General features: G+C 38.2%; 1 protein-coding gene and 1 long non-coding RNA gene across 4 annotated transcripts in view; one reads left to right on the top strand and one right to left on the bottom strand.

Annotated features, from left to right (window-relative positions):
- The first annotated feature begins 39 nt into the window (after positions 1–39).
- LOC122864969 (cilia- and flagella-associated protein 69-like) lies at positions 40–15,756 on the top strand. 3 transcript variants are annotated; one of them, XM_044172809.1, is made up of 25 exons: positions 40–454; positions 1,854–1,913; positions 2,004–2,069; positions 2,442–2,551; positions 2,656–2,732; positions 3,505–3,675; positions 4,373–4,525; positions 4,787–4,961; positions 5,164–5,287; positions 5,425–5,473; positions 5,587–5,708; positions 5,809–6,040; positions 6,608–6,772; positions 6,863–6,978; positions 7,469–7,587; positions 7,816–7,897; positions 7,992–8,184; positions 8,738–8,875; positions 9,263–9,339; positions 9,728–9,925; positions 10,415–10,501; positions 10,629–10,712; positions 11,295–12,562; positions 13,710–13,799; positions 14,751–15,756. In XM_044172809.1, exons 1-23 carry the CDS (start codon positions 371–373, stop codon positions 11,457–11,459), a joined length of 2,847 nt encoding a protein of 948 aa, XP_044028744.1. In that variant the 5' UTR covers positions 40–370; the 3' UTR covers positions 11,460–12,562; positions 13,710–13,799; positions 14,751–15,756. The 3 variants fall into 3 exon arrangements, with proteins under 3 accessions (XP_044028744.1, XP_044028743.1, XP_044028745.1); XM_044172808.1 differs by having other exon boundaries at positions 11,295–12,641; XM_044172810.1 differs by having other exon boundaries at positions 41–454; positions 3,505–3,603; positions 11,295–12,641.
- Positions 13,994–17,745, bottom strand: part of LOC122864978 — a 4,922-nt gene continuing 1,170 nt past the window's right edge. Inside the window, exon 2 of the long non-coding RNA XR_006375360.1 lies at positions 13,994–16,468. This is a non-coding gene — a long non-coding RNA (uncharacterized LOC122864978). The remainder of the gene's footprint in view (positions 16,469–17,745) is intronic.

Raw genomic sequence — 17,745 nt, 5'->3', positions numbered from 1 at the left:
GCTCTCCGTACTACACGGTAACCATAGCAACTGCAGTACGCCGTCAGACTCGGGCAACATAAAAGGAGCAAAGAGGGAGACACTGGGCGATTAACGTTATTTATATGACTTTTATCGTTGCTTAAGGTTCATGTTAAGTTTTCGGGTTAGCTCGTTGTTATAAGCTAACAAACACCGAGGTTAGAAAATAAACTTGGACCTCTTTATAATGTTTGAAACTGTAATATGTATATATACTTCTTTTGACGTTAGCCAACGTTAAACCAACCGGAACCATAACATTTCGTGAGGCAAAACAATTCAAATGAACCGACGATGTTTAAAGTAAGTAAGTAAGAAGTTGAAGCAAGAAGTTCCTCGACATTTGCAAATGGATTCGGGCAAAGTTGTACACAGAAGAAATATTCCTGTAATCAGACCAGGAGCATCAGATAAGAACCAGCACATTCAGGAGGTAAACATTTACTGTCTTTCCCTGAAGGGTTTGCATGCTCATTATACTGTGTCTCCTCTAGTTCTCAGTTAAAACCCACCCATTTATTTCATAATAACAATCCCTGATCACTGGGGATGTAGATAGATAGTAAATAACCTATATACTCTGATTTACAGGTATTTTTAGACAGCAACTAAATCATCAACAAATGAATATAATACAGCTATTAATGTTTACTGATGCTGTTAAATGTTGTTTACATTGTAACTGTCTATAAGCTAAAGTGCCTTTTTCAATTAAGAAACACACAATATGCTTTTAAAGAATACTTTATATAAGGCTGAATTACCAACTGGGAAAAGAGGACAACTGCTCCAATTCTTCAGACCTCCAGTGGTTTGTAATAATTTGGTTATCTGCAAATTTGTTTGGGAATATGCACCGATAAAATTCAATATCCATTGAAAAGGGACATATTATTGAGGGGCCCTATGTTAAAATCTGATTTTAATACCTTTATTATTCAGTTTCTGCTCACATAGTGTATACAACTTAAAAATGTGTAGTTACTTTATTTTCTCAAAGTAATTAGCAGACAGCAAATCCGTGGCCAGGTACTCTGACACAGGAGGTTTGGGAGAGTAATTAAGATACCATGTGTAGTGTGCGCTGTACTTGATGGGTAGTTAGAGGCAACAGGGTACATTCATATTGCACTGAGAGTGGGAGAAATGGGGGTCAGTAGGGGCCCGCATCTTATTTTTGATTTGTGAAATGTATCCATTATATACAGTATGTTTTATATGAATACCTGTATACTTGTTATTAATATTGTTAAGACAAGACCCATTATATATTATCACATTTAGTATGCAAACGTTGAACTGTTCTATTTACATAGAAGTGTAATGAGCTGTTGCAATTTTAAATATTAGCCTAATTGCCAGATGGAGCAAATAGAAGTTCTGAATCGGGTTATTATGATCCCAGAAACTGCAAAAAAGGGATAAAAAGCATTAAACAATGTTGCTATGAATAACGTATTCATATCCTATGGACTGTATTTTATCTCTTACTTTTTTAATGGACTAGGGGTCTAGAAATAAAGTGCATTGAACTCAACTAAATATTATAAAATAGGTCTTTGCCCGAAAACTATTAGTTTACCTCTTCCAAGTGCCATGAAGAGTGGTCAGAAGGAGACAATGACTCTAAAAAGGCTTGCAACCAAATATTACACGTGATGTATGCAGATTTTGATGCATAAGATTTTTTTCACATCTTCAGAATACACACAATACATTTAAAAACACATTTTGTTTGTGACTAATTTGTCACCAAAAAAGAGTGATTATAATCCCAGTAATGCCTTGACAGACGATGTAAACTTTGATCTAAACATGTAATTTCTTAACAGGTCAGTGTTACAAGTCTTGATCTCAGGAAGGTGATTCGTCTACTTGAAGATCCTTTGACAGTAAGTTGAACTTGAATGTCATCAGATTTTTTTTTTCAGTTTTAAGTTATGTTATATCTAATTATACTGTACATTCTGTTTTTACTAAAGGCTAACCTGAAAGAGAGGCACCTTTTTGTACTGAAGAAACTACTGAAGAGAAGCCAAATTGGTTTTGTATCCTTTGTTCTGGATTTTAGTCTTAGACATACAGTTCTGATAACGCAGACTTCTCTTTCCAAGAAGTGTCTGTCTTTTCCAAACTAAAGCTCTCTCAGGTGTCGCACACTGCAGCAGATTGTCAAATTTTCCTCATTACTGTCCCCTGGTACAGTGATGGAAATAGATTTGCTCTCCTGCAACCTGAACACAGAGCCGAATGTCATTCCCAAGGCTCTAATTTACCGCTGCATCGGTGTGTCTGTCAGCATTTTCCCTGTTCAGAAAAAACCTCAGTTATCATGATGCCCCATCACTTCCCCTCCCTCACAGGGATTTATCTCTGTATAAGAAAACACAAAATGTTAAAACTTCCTAAACTATTTTAAGATCTTGAAGGAGCTTACAGGCATTGCCAAAATACTCAACATCTGTGCTGAGAAAGTGAAGGATCACCCTGAATATGTGCCCATTTTGTGTGAGGCACTTAAAATTTGTAGGTAAGAAACTCAAATATTTCAAACCTACATGGAAAAGACTGATTTTTTGTTGTTGTTGTTGTGACGTCGCCTGAACATCATCATGTTGTTTTGCTTCATCTCAGGCTTCCCTTCCTGAAGGAGAAAGCATCTGATGAGCTGAACTACGCTCAGGACGTCATAGAGTTCCTCTCTCACATGGGTACACAGATCAGTTATTAAAGGAACATTTTTATAGTTTTGTATGTCACATCCACTTTTTTACTAATAACGTTTACATTAAATTGCAAATGACAATTTTCAAAAGCATAGCGTAGGCTTTTAGTTGTTTTTTTTTACCTTCTAGTATCAACTAATTTCCATTTTTTTCAATATTTTATGGAAATTAATTTGAAGACTTGAAACTTAAGGGATATGGCTGGCACTATGATATTTTTTCTTACTGTCAAAATCCCATGAAGAGACCAAAACAATGCATTATTCAGTTTCTTAATACCTTATGACTTCCCTACCCTGTATGTGGCACTCAGCCCCAAGCCCATTGGTGCCTTCTGAAGGTGTAAATCTTTAAAAACAGGTCAGAAATATACAGTTTAATTAAAGATAATGTTTAGTCATTTCCTAAAACACCTGGGCTCTGTAGATTTGACTTAAACAGGCGTAAACAGTACATATATAGGGGACTATTGGTGAGTATTTCCTGCAGCAGGACAAGAGATTTGTTGATAAAAAATATCACCAGCCTTATTCTTTTAGACAGATCAGCCATGTATTTTGTGTCAAAGTCAAAGGCATAACAAAATACATATTATCCTTCATATAGTTTTTACTTTGGTTTCAGTTTTTAGTTAGATTTTTGCTTTACATTGCTAAAGACTGATTTGGTGTTTTTTGGTCCTTTAAAGAAGAGAGCAGTTTCTTCAAACAGGAGTGCCGATGACGAGTGGCTCTGACAGATGTGTTTCTGTTGGCAGGGTGTCTGATGAGGGTGTCAGATGCTGGAGTGAGACAGCAGATACTCGAGTCTGTGAAATCATTCTACAGCTGTGTGGCTCCTAAACACCTGCTCGATGGTACGGACCGTCCCACCAAGCCAAAGCCTCGGACTTTCCACTCTGACAACCGATTTTCTAGACTTTCACTAAGTGAGGCTCCCTCATGGCTTCTTTGGTGGCATGCTAGTGCTTTTGTTTCTTTTCTTTTTGCTTCTTTCATTCTTTCTCTCTCTCTCTCTCTTTCATGGTTTACCTTTTTTAGAGTCCTACTGATACATCACAAGGCTGATATTATGAACCAGTATCAGCTTATCAATCTCGGTGAATATAATTGTCAAACTCATTGTTCAACTGTAAAACATCTTTTTCCGAAAAGACTTACACAGTTTTGTACACTAAAACAAAATTATATTGACTAATATATTTTTAATACATTTTTAACAGATACAAATACTTGCACTGCTTCTAGAAATCCACCATCAGTTAGACTCTAATTTTTACGTGTTATTGTTACTCTTTTTCTTTAATGTTTTCATTGTTTTCCCCTAAATCTGCTATTCTTCCTATCTTGTTTCCTAATTTTCATTATTTTTTAATTAACTTTTTCTTACTGTTTTGTTAATGTGTCACTTTTTGTTATTGGTGTTGTTCTTGTTCCCCCGATTTCCTATTAAGAGGCACTTGTAAACAATAATGTGTTTTTTTTCTTAAGTCATTATTTCTTTCTGTTTTTGTATTTGTAATGTTCTCTTGTCTTCTACTTAGTTTATTTCTTGCAGTTCACACCTTACATCGAGAAATGCATTTTATTATCATTACTATCATTTTTAATCTGTTTTATCTGCAGGGTTCCAGTTAACCTCTCCAGGCTACAGGCTGCAGCTGCTGGAGCGCAGTGACCTGGCTCAGACGTTGCTCCTCTCCATGGCTGCTCTGGAGAACCAGCCCGCCATCAAGCTGCAGCTCCTGCAGACACTTCAGATCCTCTCCAGCTCCTCTGGTCAGTAACTGATTTTATTCTGGATCCACTGAGGTAGTGGAGGGGGGGATCTGTCAGACATGTCAGTCCAACAGATGACCTCCTTCATCAGATAAAGTAGCCAGCTCTCAGGAGTATAAATCATCTCATTACCAAAGAACAATCAGACAAACAATCAAAACAGTGATTTTAAGTGTCCTTGTGTCAATGTCAGCAGGTCAATTGGTTGTTTTATCATCAATCACATCTCTGTAATCGCATTTAATTTTGATTTAATCACAGATATGAACTGTGTGTTAATACTGAATGCACGAGGAGCAGAGACGATCTGTCTCCACATGAACGAACCCGACCCGTCTGGTCAGGTCCTGTTCCGCTCCTCTGAAATCCTCTGGAACCTGCTGGAGAGAAGCAACAAGGAGGTCACCGCTCAGCTCAGCAGCATGGAGTGTGTCGTGTACGTGTCTCCTGTGGGTTTAACATGTTTTCATATGGCTGATTAGGACAGTGTGCGTGGAATAAATTAACTTTAAGATCTAGAGGAAGGTATATGAGTCAAGAATATCTTCTAAAAAATGTTTCAAGTTTGAATACTCTTGTGCTCTCATTCTGTACAAATAGAAATTAGATATCTTACTTTTTGTTCATTCGTATCTTAGATCTCTGAAAGAAGCGTTTCTTCACCAGCTGATGAACGGTTTCCGACATTCTGACTTCCAACTCAGAAATGATCTGCTTGTGATCACAACTCTCATCGCTGAAAATCCAAACTCTCTGCTTATTGTGAGTACAGGATAGGCAATTGTATGATGGAAACACATTGCAGCTGATATTTTTAGCCACGTAACCGCCCAGTATATTTATAAGGTGTGGAAAATGTGCCTCTACAATTTGCTTGACATCATGTTTATAATTTTCAGGAGAGTTTATTTGCCAAACAGCTCGTGGTCCTCGTCACATTTCCAGAGAGTGAGGCCACTCTTTCCTTATAAATTTTAGTGTCATTTTTACATTTGAATCATTTATTGTGTGAGTACAGTAGCACCTTTTATGATAACACAATTGCTTAATTTATGTTTTAGTGAAAAGTCACAACCCTTTGGTCAGCAACCTCAAGCTCAACTTCAGTAACGAAGACTTGAAAATGAAGAAGCTGCTGTTGAATCTGTTGGTTTTAATGTCAAATGATTTAGCTGCCCTGCAGGTAAGTCACACACTCTTAATTGTTTGAATAAATGTAGTGATAAGTCTAAATATGACATTTATAACACCCTGCATGTTCCCTCCATGTTTTCCTCTCTTAGCTTTATAAAGAAGAAAGAGTTATGCTTGCTCTGCTGACGCTTGTGAAGCCGCCTGCTGCCTCATCTGAGCGCCGGTCAGGTTCGCGTCACTGGTCCTCCGTCCAGCAGGAGGAGCTCCAGCTGCAGGCGCTGGCCACCCTGGCCACCGTCGCTCCGCTCATGTTGGTTGACTACATGTCCTGTCAAGGAAACGCGTGTCTACTGCTCCTGCTGGACTGGTGCGTGAGGCAAGGTGAGGGTGCAGCAAAACACGAGTAGAGACAAGCAAGAGACTAAAAAGCGCCTGTCCTGAATCTGAAAGGTCAAAGATCAAACACCAATGTGTGCTGTCAGAGTGCCCTTGAGCAAAACACTGAGTCCTTGTTCACTCACTCTAAGATGTTGTGGATCAGCTAAAAGCCAAAAAACATTCATCCATTAAATTTATTGTCTACAGGTCAACAGACATTTCAAGTGCTTGAAACTTCAAACTTGAAACTAAAATTCAAAATGCTTTCAGGGGTTACACTTCAAGAGACACTTCAAACCCTTATTGTGCTTCAACTATAACTGACACTTCAACTACTTTAAGTGCTTCAATTTCAACTGCAACTCCCATACAACATCCCACATGCAAACAATGAACATTTTAAGACATTGTAACCAGTTTACAGTTTTGCACCTGCAATTTTAAGTGCATGCAAGCACACTTAATTTAGCCTTTTCTAGTTTTCAACAATGTCACAATAATTTGGGTACTGTAGCCTTTTTTTTTTCACAAAACAAGAGTATAATTATTATCATTCCTCCTTTCTCCCAGATGCTTACTTTGGTCAGGGTCACAGCTTCCATGGCACAGGAGGAAGAGGCAGTAAAAAGGCTCAGATGCGTCATTGTATCAGAGTTCTGAGATCTGTGACGTCTTTAGGTGAAGACTCAGTCAACCAGGACCTTTGTGATCAAGGAACCATCAACCAGCTCTTGGGTAAATAAGATTAAAACTTGATTTACACATCACAAAGTGCACAATAATATACTTTACTTACTTACAGACATACGTGTTGTATGTACTCAGGGATTTTGATGCAGATGGAAGCAAGTCCTGATGACGAGGATGTCGTCACCCTGGAGATAAAGTCAGATATTCAGCTGATACTTTCAGCGCTGTGTGAGAGCGACATGCACAGAAAGGTAAAGCTGAGATTATGACCCTTTTAAAAGCACTTTGTAATTTAACCTGTTGAATTACAGAAGTCACTGCGAGACAGCTAAGAAGTAGTTTAACTTAAAGCCACTATGTGACTTTTTCAAATTATTCTAAGGACAAGTTTTTGTTTGTAGTAAAAATAAGACAATGCAGGTGAAAATTTGTGCGGCCAGTGTTGTTTGCCTCTGTGTCTTATTTTAAGAAATGTTCAAATTCTAAACATAGCCGCTTTAATCAAAACATTAATAAATGTAACATTTTTGCATTAGCACTAAAGGTGAAAACCAGTATTGTTTTTAATTATTAATCCATACTGCTATTCCATCTGTCCGCAATTTTAAATACTAATATGATTTACCTTCTAACTTTCTTTGTTTATATTTGTTAGCCCGATGTCATCTCATGCTCAGATCAGTTACAGTTTTGTAACATACAATATGTCTATGTTGACAGTCCTGTTATGTTGTACCACAGGAACTGTTTGGATCAGAGGGAGTTGAGATGGCCGTTCACTTCCTGAGGAAAGGCTCCAACAATTTCTACAGCGGTCTCGGACACAACAAGCTCATCCTCTCCACTGTGGACTGTGTGTGGTCAGTTCAGATAAACCTCACCACACTTTGATAGATTAACTGGCTAACTGATTTAATTTATATTATTTATTATAATGAAACATACCAACAAATGCCACAGTTACACTTGTCATATCCAGAATCAATTTATACCAATTTATATATATATTGGAGAATTTGGTAAACAAATAAGAAGGAACGCACTCACTGATTTCCCACGGTTGAGAAAGTTTGCCTGTGTCCCATCAGGTCCTGTATTGTAGGCTGCTACACCACAGAAGATTACTTTTTGGCTAAAAAGGGGGCATTTCTTCTGCTGGACTTACTCAGTGTAAGTAGCACTGCTGTATTTGCTGTCAGGCAGTATCCATATACACCTAAATGCAAAGTACTAATATGAAACTGTTTGGGTATCTCTAAAACAGTCGAGCCCCAGATGCGTACACTTGAGCGTCCTCGCCACCCTGCTGGAGTTATGTGACAACCCGAACGCTCTGTCTCACATCCTGAGCTGGAGGAACGACGGCGGTCAGACGGCTCCCAGACTCCTGCTGCAGCTGTGGAGGGAGGAGGAGGAGGAGCTGAAAGTCAGTCGAAACCAACACGGAGGGATCGCAGGTCAGTATGATACTAGACTTTAAACAGCAATTAGTCAGTGACAATCCTCTTTTCCTGCGTGGAAGTACATTAACATATTTACATCTATGAAATATGTCATTTGTATCTAGACTGATGTGTTGGTTGGTAGTCATCAGCAGATCAAGTGAAGATAGACAGTCAGATCTGAACATGAGTGACTGGGAGTAAACATCAGATAAACTCACATGTTTCAACTTATTCTTTGAATTAGAGAGTCACACTTTTCACATTGTAGAAAGTGCAGGACAAAGTGCAAAGTGTCAAATATTGTTGATTAGGGGCCTAACCAAAGGATCTGCTAATAGGTCAAACAAAGTTGAGCAGGTGGTTACCTTTAGGGCAGGCTTGTATTAAGAAAGAGTTCAGACCAAAGAGGCCTTGGTCCAGACACATATTGTCATCAGTGATTAACCCTATTTAATATAACCTGGAGGTTTATGGAAGCTGCAGTACCAATATTGATTTGCACAATATATCTAATATTTATACGTCTTTCCCTCTTATTTTCTACTTTTTCACTTTTGACTTTAAGATCCCCAGAGGCCCATCCTCAGTCTTTACCAGCAGGGGGACACCCAGCTGTCATTTCCTGCTAACGTACCGAGTGCAGCAGTGCTGGAGTTATCAGAGAACCTGCGGTCAAAGATTTACTCCATTTTCTGCAAACTTGGTAAAGCAGTTATTAAAGAATTAGACCAAGTTCAAACTGCAGTAAATACAGTGTCACTTATTTAAACAATTCATCAACATCTGTAAATATGTAGTTAATGTTATTTTATCATGTAGCCTAGAAGCTGTAGGCTAAGACATGTTGTAGATGTACAAAACTTTTGCTGTTAGACCATCTATATCAATCTTTTAGTACTACATGGATGGATCATTTAAGTTGTCAATTACCCTAATGCAAAATATTGTACTGGTGTTAGGAAAGTATTATGGTTGAGGCTAGTATGAGGCTAAATATTATTATTAGTAATATGGTAAATTTGCAAAAAGCTATATATGCTGAACTTTTAAAACTATGCTGTGAAAAATATAATTTTTTTTACTTTTGCAGGTTTTCAAGATCTTCCCGGATTGTCAACAAAACATTATGTGACCTTGAGCATCGTCAGGAGATATCTGGACTTCAAGGTTAAACTGTTGTTTATTTAACAAAGACAGTGCCAGTGCTGGATATGAAATGAGTTGTATTTGCACCAGTTGTCATCAGGACTGTGTCATTTTTACACCATCAGAATAATTTGAAAGATGTTGTAATCACGTTGAAAAGTAGTTTATTTATTACATTAAGAAGTAACAGGAGTCAAATAGAGATCAGTGTCAGTGCCGAATCCCACAGCAGAGCCAAATATGGGACCAAACAGTTCATTGTTGTATATTTAAACTCTAAAGTTATCAACATATCCCCTGCAAACATGTTAAAGTGTAATTTTGATGCAGCAAGCAAAAACTTCTGTTTCAGATGACACAAAAACATAGAAACACTGTAAACATTGAGCTGTCTGTCGTGGTGCTGTAGGTCGGGGAGGTGTGGGAAGAGATCAGCAGGGAGCTGAGTTTGGATGGCGTGAGGCCGATCACGCCTGATGAGGAGGCTCTGAGTACCATCTGTAAGATTGCGGAGGACACAGCGAAGAAGGTCGCAGCAGAACAAAACAGCATCCTGGAGCAACAGGAGAAGGACGACATCAGCGAGGAGGAGCTCATGTACACAGAGGTGCTGAAAGTTTAATTCAACAATCACAAGAGTCTACAAGAATAGACAGCTGAAACAAAGTCAGTAAAAGTCAGGGGAAGATATTTTCTTTGATTAACAACACACAAAACGTGTTTCAACTGTCTCGGCCGTGGGCAGTAAGTGATTCGTTTTTTTTTCCTCATGGACTACCGCACAAACTTAAATGAAAGAAATCGGTCACATGTATCCCACAATTGTCTCTCAGTAGTGTATTTTGAGGCAGATCCAGATTCAGATGCACATCAAAACTTTCAAAGCATTTTCTGATAAATAAATATATATATGGACTGTGTAATGCCATGCCAGTGGTTGGATACGGCTAGAGGACAACTGTGCTGCACAGTTCTGCTACACATGTTATTATAACGTGTATAATTTGTCTCTGGGACTTAATCCATGTAGACGCAGCAGACATCTTGTTTTCATAATTTGCACTCTGACTGGTTTTCTGGTGTCTTTGTATTGCAGATTAAGTCTCATTGGAAGCAACAGGAGCTTGTAGCCAAGTCATGGGACAGTTACGTTTCCAAGACTTCAAACTATGAGATCCTGAAGGTTTATCTTTAACATTTACAGATATAAACTCAAGTCATCATTGCTGTTACAAAGAATAAATTTGAATAACTATGTTTTTAATTTTAGTATTAACAAATGTGACTTTTTTCCTGCTTTTTTTGTACAGGAAGTAAAAGCACAGAGGAAGAAGTACATTGAATCATCCAGACCCAAACCAAAGCATGAGGATGTTGTAGTTCATCCTACAGAGGTAACACACAACATTTATATGACTTCACAGAGTATTGTACTGCTCACTATAAGTAATTTGGCTTTAGGAGATAAAACCTGCGGTGTGTTCTGCAAGGTAGTTGAATCAGTTTTTCTGACAAGACGTAATCTTTGCCTCTACAGGCAAACAGTAGGAATATCAACAAGATCTTAAGCACAAAAGGGAGAAATACTCTAGTATAAAAGCAGAGATACAACAGAAGCATCTAGTAAAGAGATAACATGTAATATACTACTGCTTTGTCATTAGATTTTAAGGCTTGAAAATTAGGGTTTTATCTTTATCAAAATGTCTTGCAGTGTAATTTGGGGAAATTCATTGTGTCTGGTTCACAAAAGAGACAAAAAAAGTTTTGAAATCCAAAAAACCTAACACCTGGGGAAGTGATCATAAAGAAGGAAATACTTTTTGGCAATGTGGTCATTTTGTGCACTGAGGCTGTAAAAAATTTGCTTTTTTGAGATCAGTTAAAATGTATCTACTAAGTACTCATGACGCAGAGCTGTGCAGCAGAACAAGGAGACCTACTCACTGACACATGCTGCGTTTGCTGTGTTTCAGCATTTCATCGGGCAGGTCCTGTCTGTAGAGAGCACAGATGCTCAGGGGCCTGCAGGAGTGAAACTGACGCTGGCTGGAGCTCCCATCGAGGCTGCAGGTCAGGACGAACTGGGACCCACAACACAGGACCCAGAATACTTCAGCACCGTATCTGTTAAAGACTGATGTCTACAAAGAATCTGGTTTAATACAACACAATACAATTTTACAGACCAAACTTTGCAGCACATTAATATGTTTATCATGAATAGTTATTTATTTCTAATAGCCAGTTCATCCCCAGTGTCCATTGAGATTTAAGTGTTTTATTTGACTTTGGCAGCAAATGCAGACATGAGGTCACTTGATGTGCACAATCAGAACCTTGTAGTCTAGTCTACCTCCAATCCCCTTATATAGACAAACACACACAGTGTAGTAAACTGACTGGCCTCTGTGGCCTCACATGTCTTACGTCAGCATGTCTGATGCACAGTACAACTGTTAAATTAATGTATATTAAATAAATAAAACAACATGCGCATAAAATGAAAGTGTTTTTCAGATGGAAGATTTAGTAAACATGAAAAGTAATTAAAGAATTTGATTTTTAAACCTTTTGTCCACAACATTCAGATAATTAAAAGTATAATTACAATGTTAAAATGTGTTTCTATGCACTAATTATCCAACATGTGTTGTTTCTATAACCAACGGTGCAACATGAACAGTGAGACCCTGAACAATCAATGTGGCATCATGGAGACTGAGGCCTTATGTAACATCAAAATAACAACCACTAAATTACTTTTAACATAAAAAAGTCTAATTATGTCCACTAAAAGTGAATGCTCATGTCAAAGGCTACAGCTCGTTGTGTTCGGCAGCTGTGGCACCCAGAAGGTCCATTTAGGACAGCTGTTAAAAAGTATTTTGTCTTTAGTGTTTTTGGGTTACATAAGTCGCTGCAGCGCATTAACACACATGTTCCTTCAAGCGTGCAACATGCTGCACAGAGCCACTTCTCCTTCTCGCTCCGCTCTCACCCACTTTACTGGCTGGATGACCAAATCATCTCTGACAGGCCGGAGCTTTTCATGCAGCTTTGTGAGTGTGTGTTGAGCCGGACTGAGCCCGTTGAGCCCGTCAGACTGGGATGTTCACACTGCACAAAAGAGCAGGGACACACAAGAGCCTCTTCAGAGCGACAGGCTGCCACTGTTTGTTCAGGCTGCTGAGGGGCTTCACATGCTGCCTGTCTGTCTGCGGGTGCTGAGCTGCTGATGAAGGTGAGGGTGAACGTGGGTGCTGCTTTTGGATCCCTGCTGGGTGCTCATCAACTCCCCGAGGACCTGTTAACTTCAAACTGTGAGACGGACTTTGTTTTACCTAAAAACTGTTTGTGTTTTAGAAACTCTTTGGTGATTTGGTACAACTTCAGAGTTCTTTCCACTTAACTTGGTTTTGTATTGACATTTTAAAGACATTCAAAACAAATAAATTAAAATAACTGACCATTTTAAGATTTTAAAGCACTGGAAAATTTCAGGTTTCAACAGTGAGAAACAAGTTTTGCTTGAGTGGAGCTATAATGACTTTGTTGTTTTTAAGAATTGTGTTACAAATAACTAATTTAGCTTCTGTTTGTACTAACAGGTGATAAAATTTAATACAACTAAACACAGAGGAATAAAAACTATATTTAATGGTATTTTACTGGTGACAGTAGATTCAACATGCAGCGTTCAGGTGTGGAAAGGCTGCTTGAATATTCGAGAAGTACTGATTAGAATATTACCTGTAAAAGAAGAAGTGAAATGACTTGCGATGAAAAGCACTCAAGTGAAAATACAAAAGATCTCGAGTAAGAATTGAATAAATCGTACGAGTGAAACTGACAAGTTTGCATTCAGTGACGCTCCGCAAGGCTCTGAGTACATCTGCAATCTTTGCTTTTCTAAAAGTAAATTACAAAACCTTTTTTAATTCAAGAGACACAGTTCTTTTTATTGTGGCTCAATTATTTCCAGATTATCTGCAGATAAACTAGACAGCGAAATGTCCAAAATTAACCATTACATCTTTTGACAAACTGGGCTTCAGGGGTCACGAGATGATAAATGGGGGACAGGCTGGAAGAAAAAACATATTTCTGCTACAGAAGAGTATGTACATTGTTTCTGACTGTACCTCAGCAAAATACTGGGTAGTTTTTACCTCTTCTTGCTCACAGCTCATAAAAATATGCAACTTGTGATGAGATTACATGTAGAACAAGCTTTGTTCTAAGGGGTCACAAACCAAAAAGTTCATGAACTACCTCCTTCAAAAACATCTTTCTTCTTATATCTTATAGGAAGTATAAGATATAAGAAGAAAGATGTTTTGTTAACATAAACTTGTGGAGGAGTGATGACAGTTTTTCCTCCCCTGCAGGAAAGTTGTTGGCTTGTCTGAGAAGCTCCTGCAGCAGAAATGATCATCAGACTAGGAAGACTGACACCAGGATACTTCCGTCTCCTCCAGGTGGGTCACAACCACTCAGAGCACAAAAGCATTATTTCTGTCTTTATTTGACTCATCTCCACACCTGGAACATTTCTTTCCCCAAATTTATTGTTTCACACAGAGAAATATGTAGTATCTCTGCAATGGAGACAAATCCATTATAAATCACTCTAATCTAAAGAGCACAAATAAATCAATCCACTCAGTGAAAGTAAACATTTGGAGTATTTGGTTTTAATACATTTTTTATAGAAATGCTTTAAATTGAGGGAGGACAGTGAAAGACAACAAGTGAATTAATATTTTACAGAAAGCTGATGCAGCTCATCTCAGGAGGTTATATAACCTGTTCAGACTCACAGTTCACGTTGCACACAAGAGGCTGCATGAAAGAGAAATGTTATGAATATAGTGGGGAGGAGTTAGTCGCCACAGTGTCTTTTCTGATACTACCATTGTCTGAATTTTTTAAAATTCTACTAAATACTAAATACAGTGGCTTTAAAATCTCGCTGAAAGACCACGAAAGCCAGAGAAACATCATGATGTGATAACTCTGTGGTGGCTGACCTCAGAAACAGAGCTCATGTGGACTCAGTTTTTGTACTGAACTGAATTAAACAGTTCAAACCAGCAACATATGCATACAAGACAGAGCTGAGGACGGTCAGAAGCGGCACCTTAATGTCGCTGCATCATTAACAGTGATGCACTACACAGTCACAAAACACAAATCTTTGTATTGAACTGAAGTTAAGCAAAGTGGTTTGTATGTTCCACCTCCACCTACTTTTTGGCTCTGTGACTAATAAAGTCTCAACTTAATATTCAGCTGACTGTCTTGCCACACAAGTGCAAATGAAAAAGATACTAAATGAGGCGTCGTTTACTGGTCAGTTTAAAGCCACTGATTTGAACTTTTCCAACTTTGGTATCAAAGTTTCATTTTCCTGTCCGTCCTGTCTGCAGAGGCAGGTCTCAGGTGAGGTCCAGATGCAGCCACAGAGCAGCCTCATCGATCCCATCGCCATGACGATGGCCACAGTGGGGATGGGAGTGTCTCTGTACAGCGCCAGGCAGATGGCAGAGAGGGTCCATCTGAAGCATCCAAACGCCTGAGATCAATGAGAAACACTCAGCAGCAGACCGCCGCCTGTCAGAGCGGCTCTGTGGGCGGTTTACGTGACAGACTGTTTGTTTGTGTACGTCGGAGAAGGTTTGTGATGGAGGAGGTTGAGAGAGATAATGTGTTTGTGGTGTCTGCTTGAAGGAAAATCTAAGTGTCCCAGGTGGAAAATGTGAGTCATTGTTCAGTCCCAGCAGGAAGAGTTGTCATTTGTTCAAACAATTCACACTTTCTGTGCAATCACAACATTTACACGCAAATATAAGTGTAGTTTGACCACTCTGCACATTTCTTCAGTGATTGTATTTTAATGCAATAAATGAGCAAATCATCTGTCAACAAGGATCTCAGCATTATAGTTTGACCTGCAGCCTTTTTTATTTCCTGCATTTTATAGTACAACAAAACACAAAAACATGTTTAATAAAAATAACTACAGAAAATCTAATAAAACAGTGATGTAGAAAATTCTCTTAGCATACAAGCTTGTTTTATTTATTGATATTAGTCTCAAACACGCAAATTTCACTTCAGTTATTAGTATGTTGTACTTTAGCACCTTAATGTTTTGCATTTAGATTGTAAATCCTAAAGCAGCATCACCACTTTAAGTTTTTATTATTTAGGACTAAATAGACTATGAGCCGCTATAAGAAAGGCCTTTTTCACCCGGGCATCTTCAGTTTGCTAAATTTCATGTTTGTACTAGAATTTAATAAAACAAAATGTCTATAAATGTAAAATGCCACTAATAGACATTCAAATGATTTACTTTGTATAGTAACAAGTTTGGTAACTTGATGTAATGCTCAAATAAATACATTCACAGTTTGTGTGCAGACTTCTATATATTGATGTTTCCAAGGTGTTTTTTGTAACATTAACACAACTCCGTGGTTCTCAGGCTTCATCAATGTGGAAAAGTTTTGTGGGAAACGAAAAACTGTCGGGCGACTGAACAATCTGTATGGAGCGACTCATGTGAATGAACTCAGACAGGGGGAGGGATTTTACCGCGAGGCTGTGTGACATAGATGAGATGCTGAGACGAAAGTCAACATGTTCTTTAACATCAAAAAGGTACATTTTCAGATGAGATTGTGAGATGAGATTGTGGACCATTTTCTTCTATTTCACATAATGCCTCTTTAACAGCGTTGGTATCATAACTATAATAATGCAGGGCTGGTCCAAGCCGTTTTGGGGCCCTAAGCAGGATTTAACAACCTCCCAAATGAGCATGGTAACAATTAACTACAATTTATTATGAACATTAAAGCTACTCAAAGATAAAACATGAAGAAGTAAAACTTAAAGCTGCACTAATCAATATTTTTATGTTAACAAGGAAATAAATTACTGTATTTAATGTGAAACATGTCGCTCGTAGTGATGAACCAACCGATAATTATCACCCAACTCTACAGAGCGCTTTAGCTTCTTTCAGCTCATTGTTTTGGTTTTTCGGCAACTTAACTGTTTGGGTTCAATCTCACCGCTCTCACCAGTGTCGCCTCCAGCAGCAGCAGCTCTAAAAACCGACTTTACGCCACCTGCTCAGCTGGAAACAGCAGACAGACACAGTTAGCAACTAGCTGGTGAAGCAGGTGAACACAAACACAACTTCAAATGAATGATAATGTTGCTCCCTAACTGCTGGATGTGTAAAGAAGCAACTGTTTGATAATATATCAACTTAAAAGGTGATGATATGACAATGTTGTGTTCACAACTTGTTTCCGCTGCTCCCAAGTGGCAAAAAAATCAGTTATTACAGGTTTAAAGTTTGTAAAGTTTGTCTTTTTCATCATCAAATTAGTTCTTATGCTACTTAGCTTCGTATGCTAACAGTTCATCCACAACTACAGTGATGTAAGCCGGCAAGCTAACGTTAGCTAGCTATAAAGCAGGAAATGAGTCATATTTTTCAGTTCATCATTTCACATCCCTGTCAAAAACAAACAACCTCTAGATTTATGTTTCCATCAGGCTCCGCTGGCCAGACAGCAGCCAGAGGAGGAGGTCTGACACTGTGGGAACCAAACATGGTTGTTGGTTTTACTAATTCTTCTCTGCTGGGGGCTGACAGAGAGGAAGTGTCAGCTGTGAATCACTTGTTTATTCTGAACTAAAACTGGAAGCTATTTCAAATAACAATTTATTCTACTTTACCTTATTTGAGTAGCTGAGAGAATAACTTGAATCATCATCAGGTCATCAGAGTGACAGTAGGGCCCAGTTATATCAATTAAAAACTCATAAAACGTCATAAACGAGAGTCACAGATTTCCAGTGAGAAGCCAAGGAATATAAAAATCAATACAAAATAATATAAATCACAAAAGCAATATGTATCATATATGTCCCAGTGGTGGAATGACGTATTCAGATCATTAACTTAAGTAAAAGTAGCAACACCGCGCTTTAAAAATACTTAATTACAAGTAAAAGTAAAAGACGTATTACCAACAAAAAGTATTACAGTATCAAAAGTAAAAGTACTCGTTATGAAGAATGGCTCCTGTGTTATATATCATCAATGCTGGAAAGTAATTCAGTACATTTACTCAAGTACTGTACTTAAGTTCAATTTTGAGGTACTTGTACTTTACTTTCCATTTTATTATATTAGATTATTAATACAAAATATAAATCAACTGATAAATTATTTTATATTAGTATAGGCTAAGCTACCTGGCAGTATATAAAGTAATTAAAATTAGCTCCAACTTTACAAGCTGCAACATTAAAGTGATGTGCACATTAATGCATCAATAATTTGGCCAAACTACATGCCATCTTGGACAGTGTCTCCCACCCGCTCCATGATGTGCTGGT

This window comes from Siniperca chuatsi, linkage group LG17 (genome assembly GCF_020085105.1).
Source record: "Siniperca chuatsi isolate FFG_IHB_CAS linkage group LG17, ASM2008510v1, whole genome shotgun sequence".
Classification (NCBI taxonomy): Eukaryota; Metazoa; Chordata; class Actinopteri; order Centrarchiformes; family Sinipercidae; genus Siniperca; species Siniperca chuatsi.
Note: the sequence above shows the minus strand (reverse complement) of the source record. Positions and strands in the feature narration are given on the sequence as shown.

Excerpts from the sequence above, each read along its gene's own strand:
- LOC122864969 (XM_044172809.1), top strand. The coding sequence starts at position 371 with ATGGATTCGGGCAAAGTTGTACACAGAAGAAATATTCCTGTAATCAGA. Across the intron at positions 3,676-4,372 it reads ATTTTCTAGACTTTCACTAA|GGTTCCAGTTAACCTCTCCA; the intron begins GTGAGGCTCCCT and ends TTTTATCTGCAG. Across the intron at positions 8,876-9,262 it reads CTCCATTTTCTGCAAACTTG|GTTTTCAAGATCTTCCCGGA; the intron begins GTAAAGCAGTTA and ends TTACTTTTGCAG.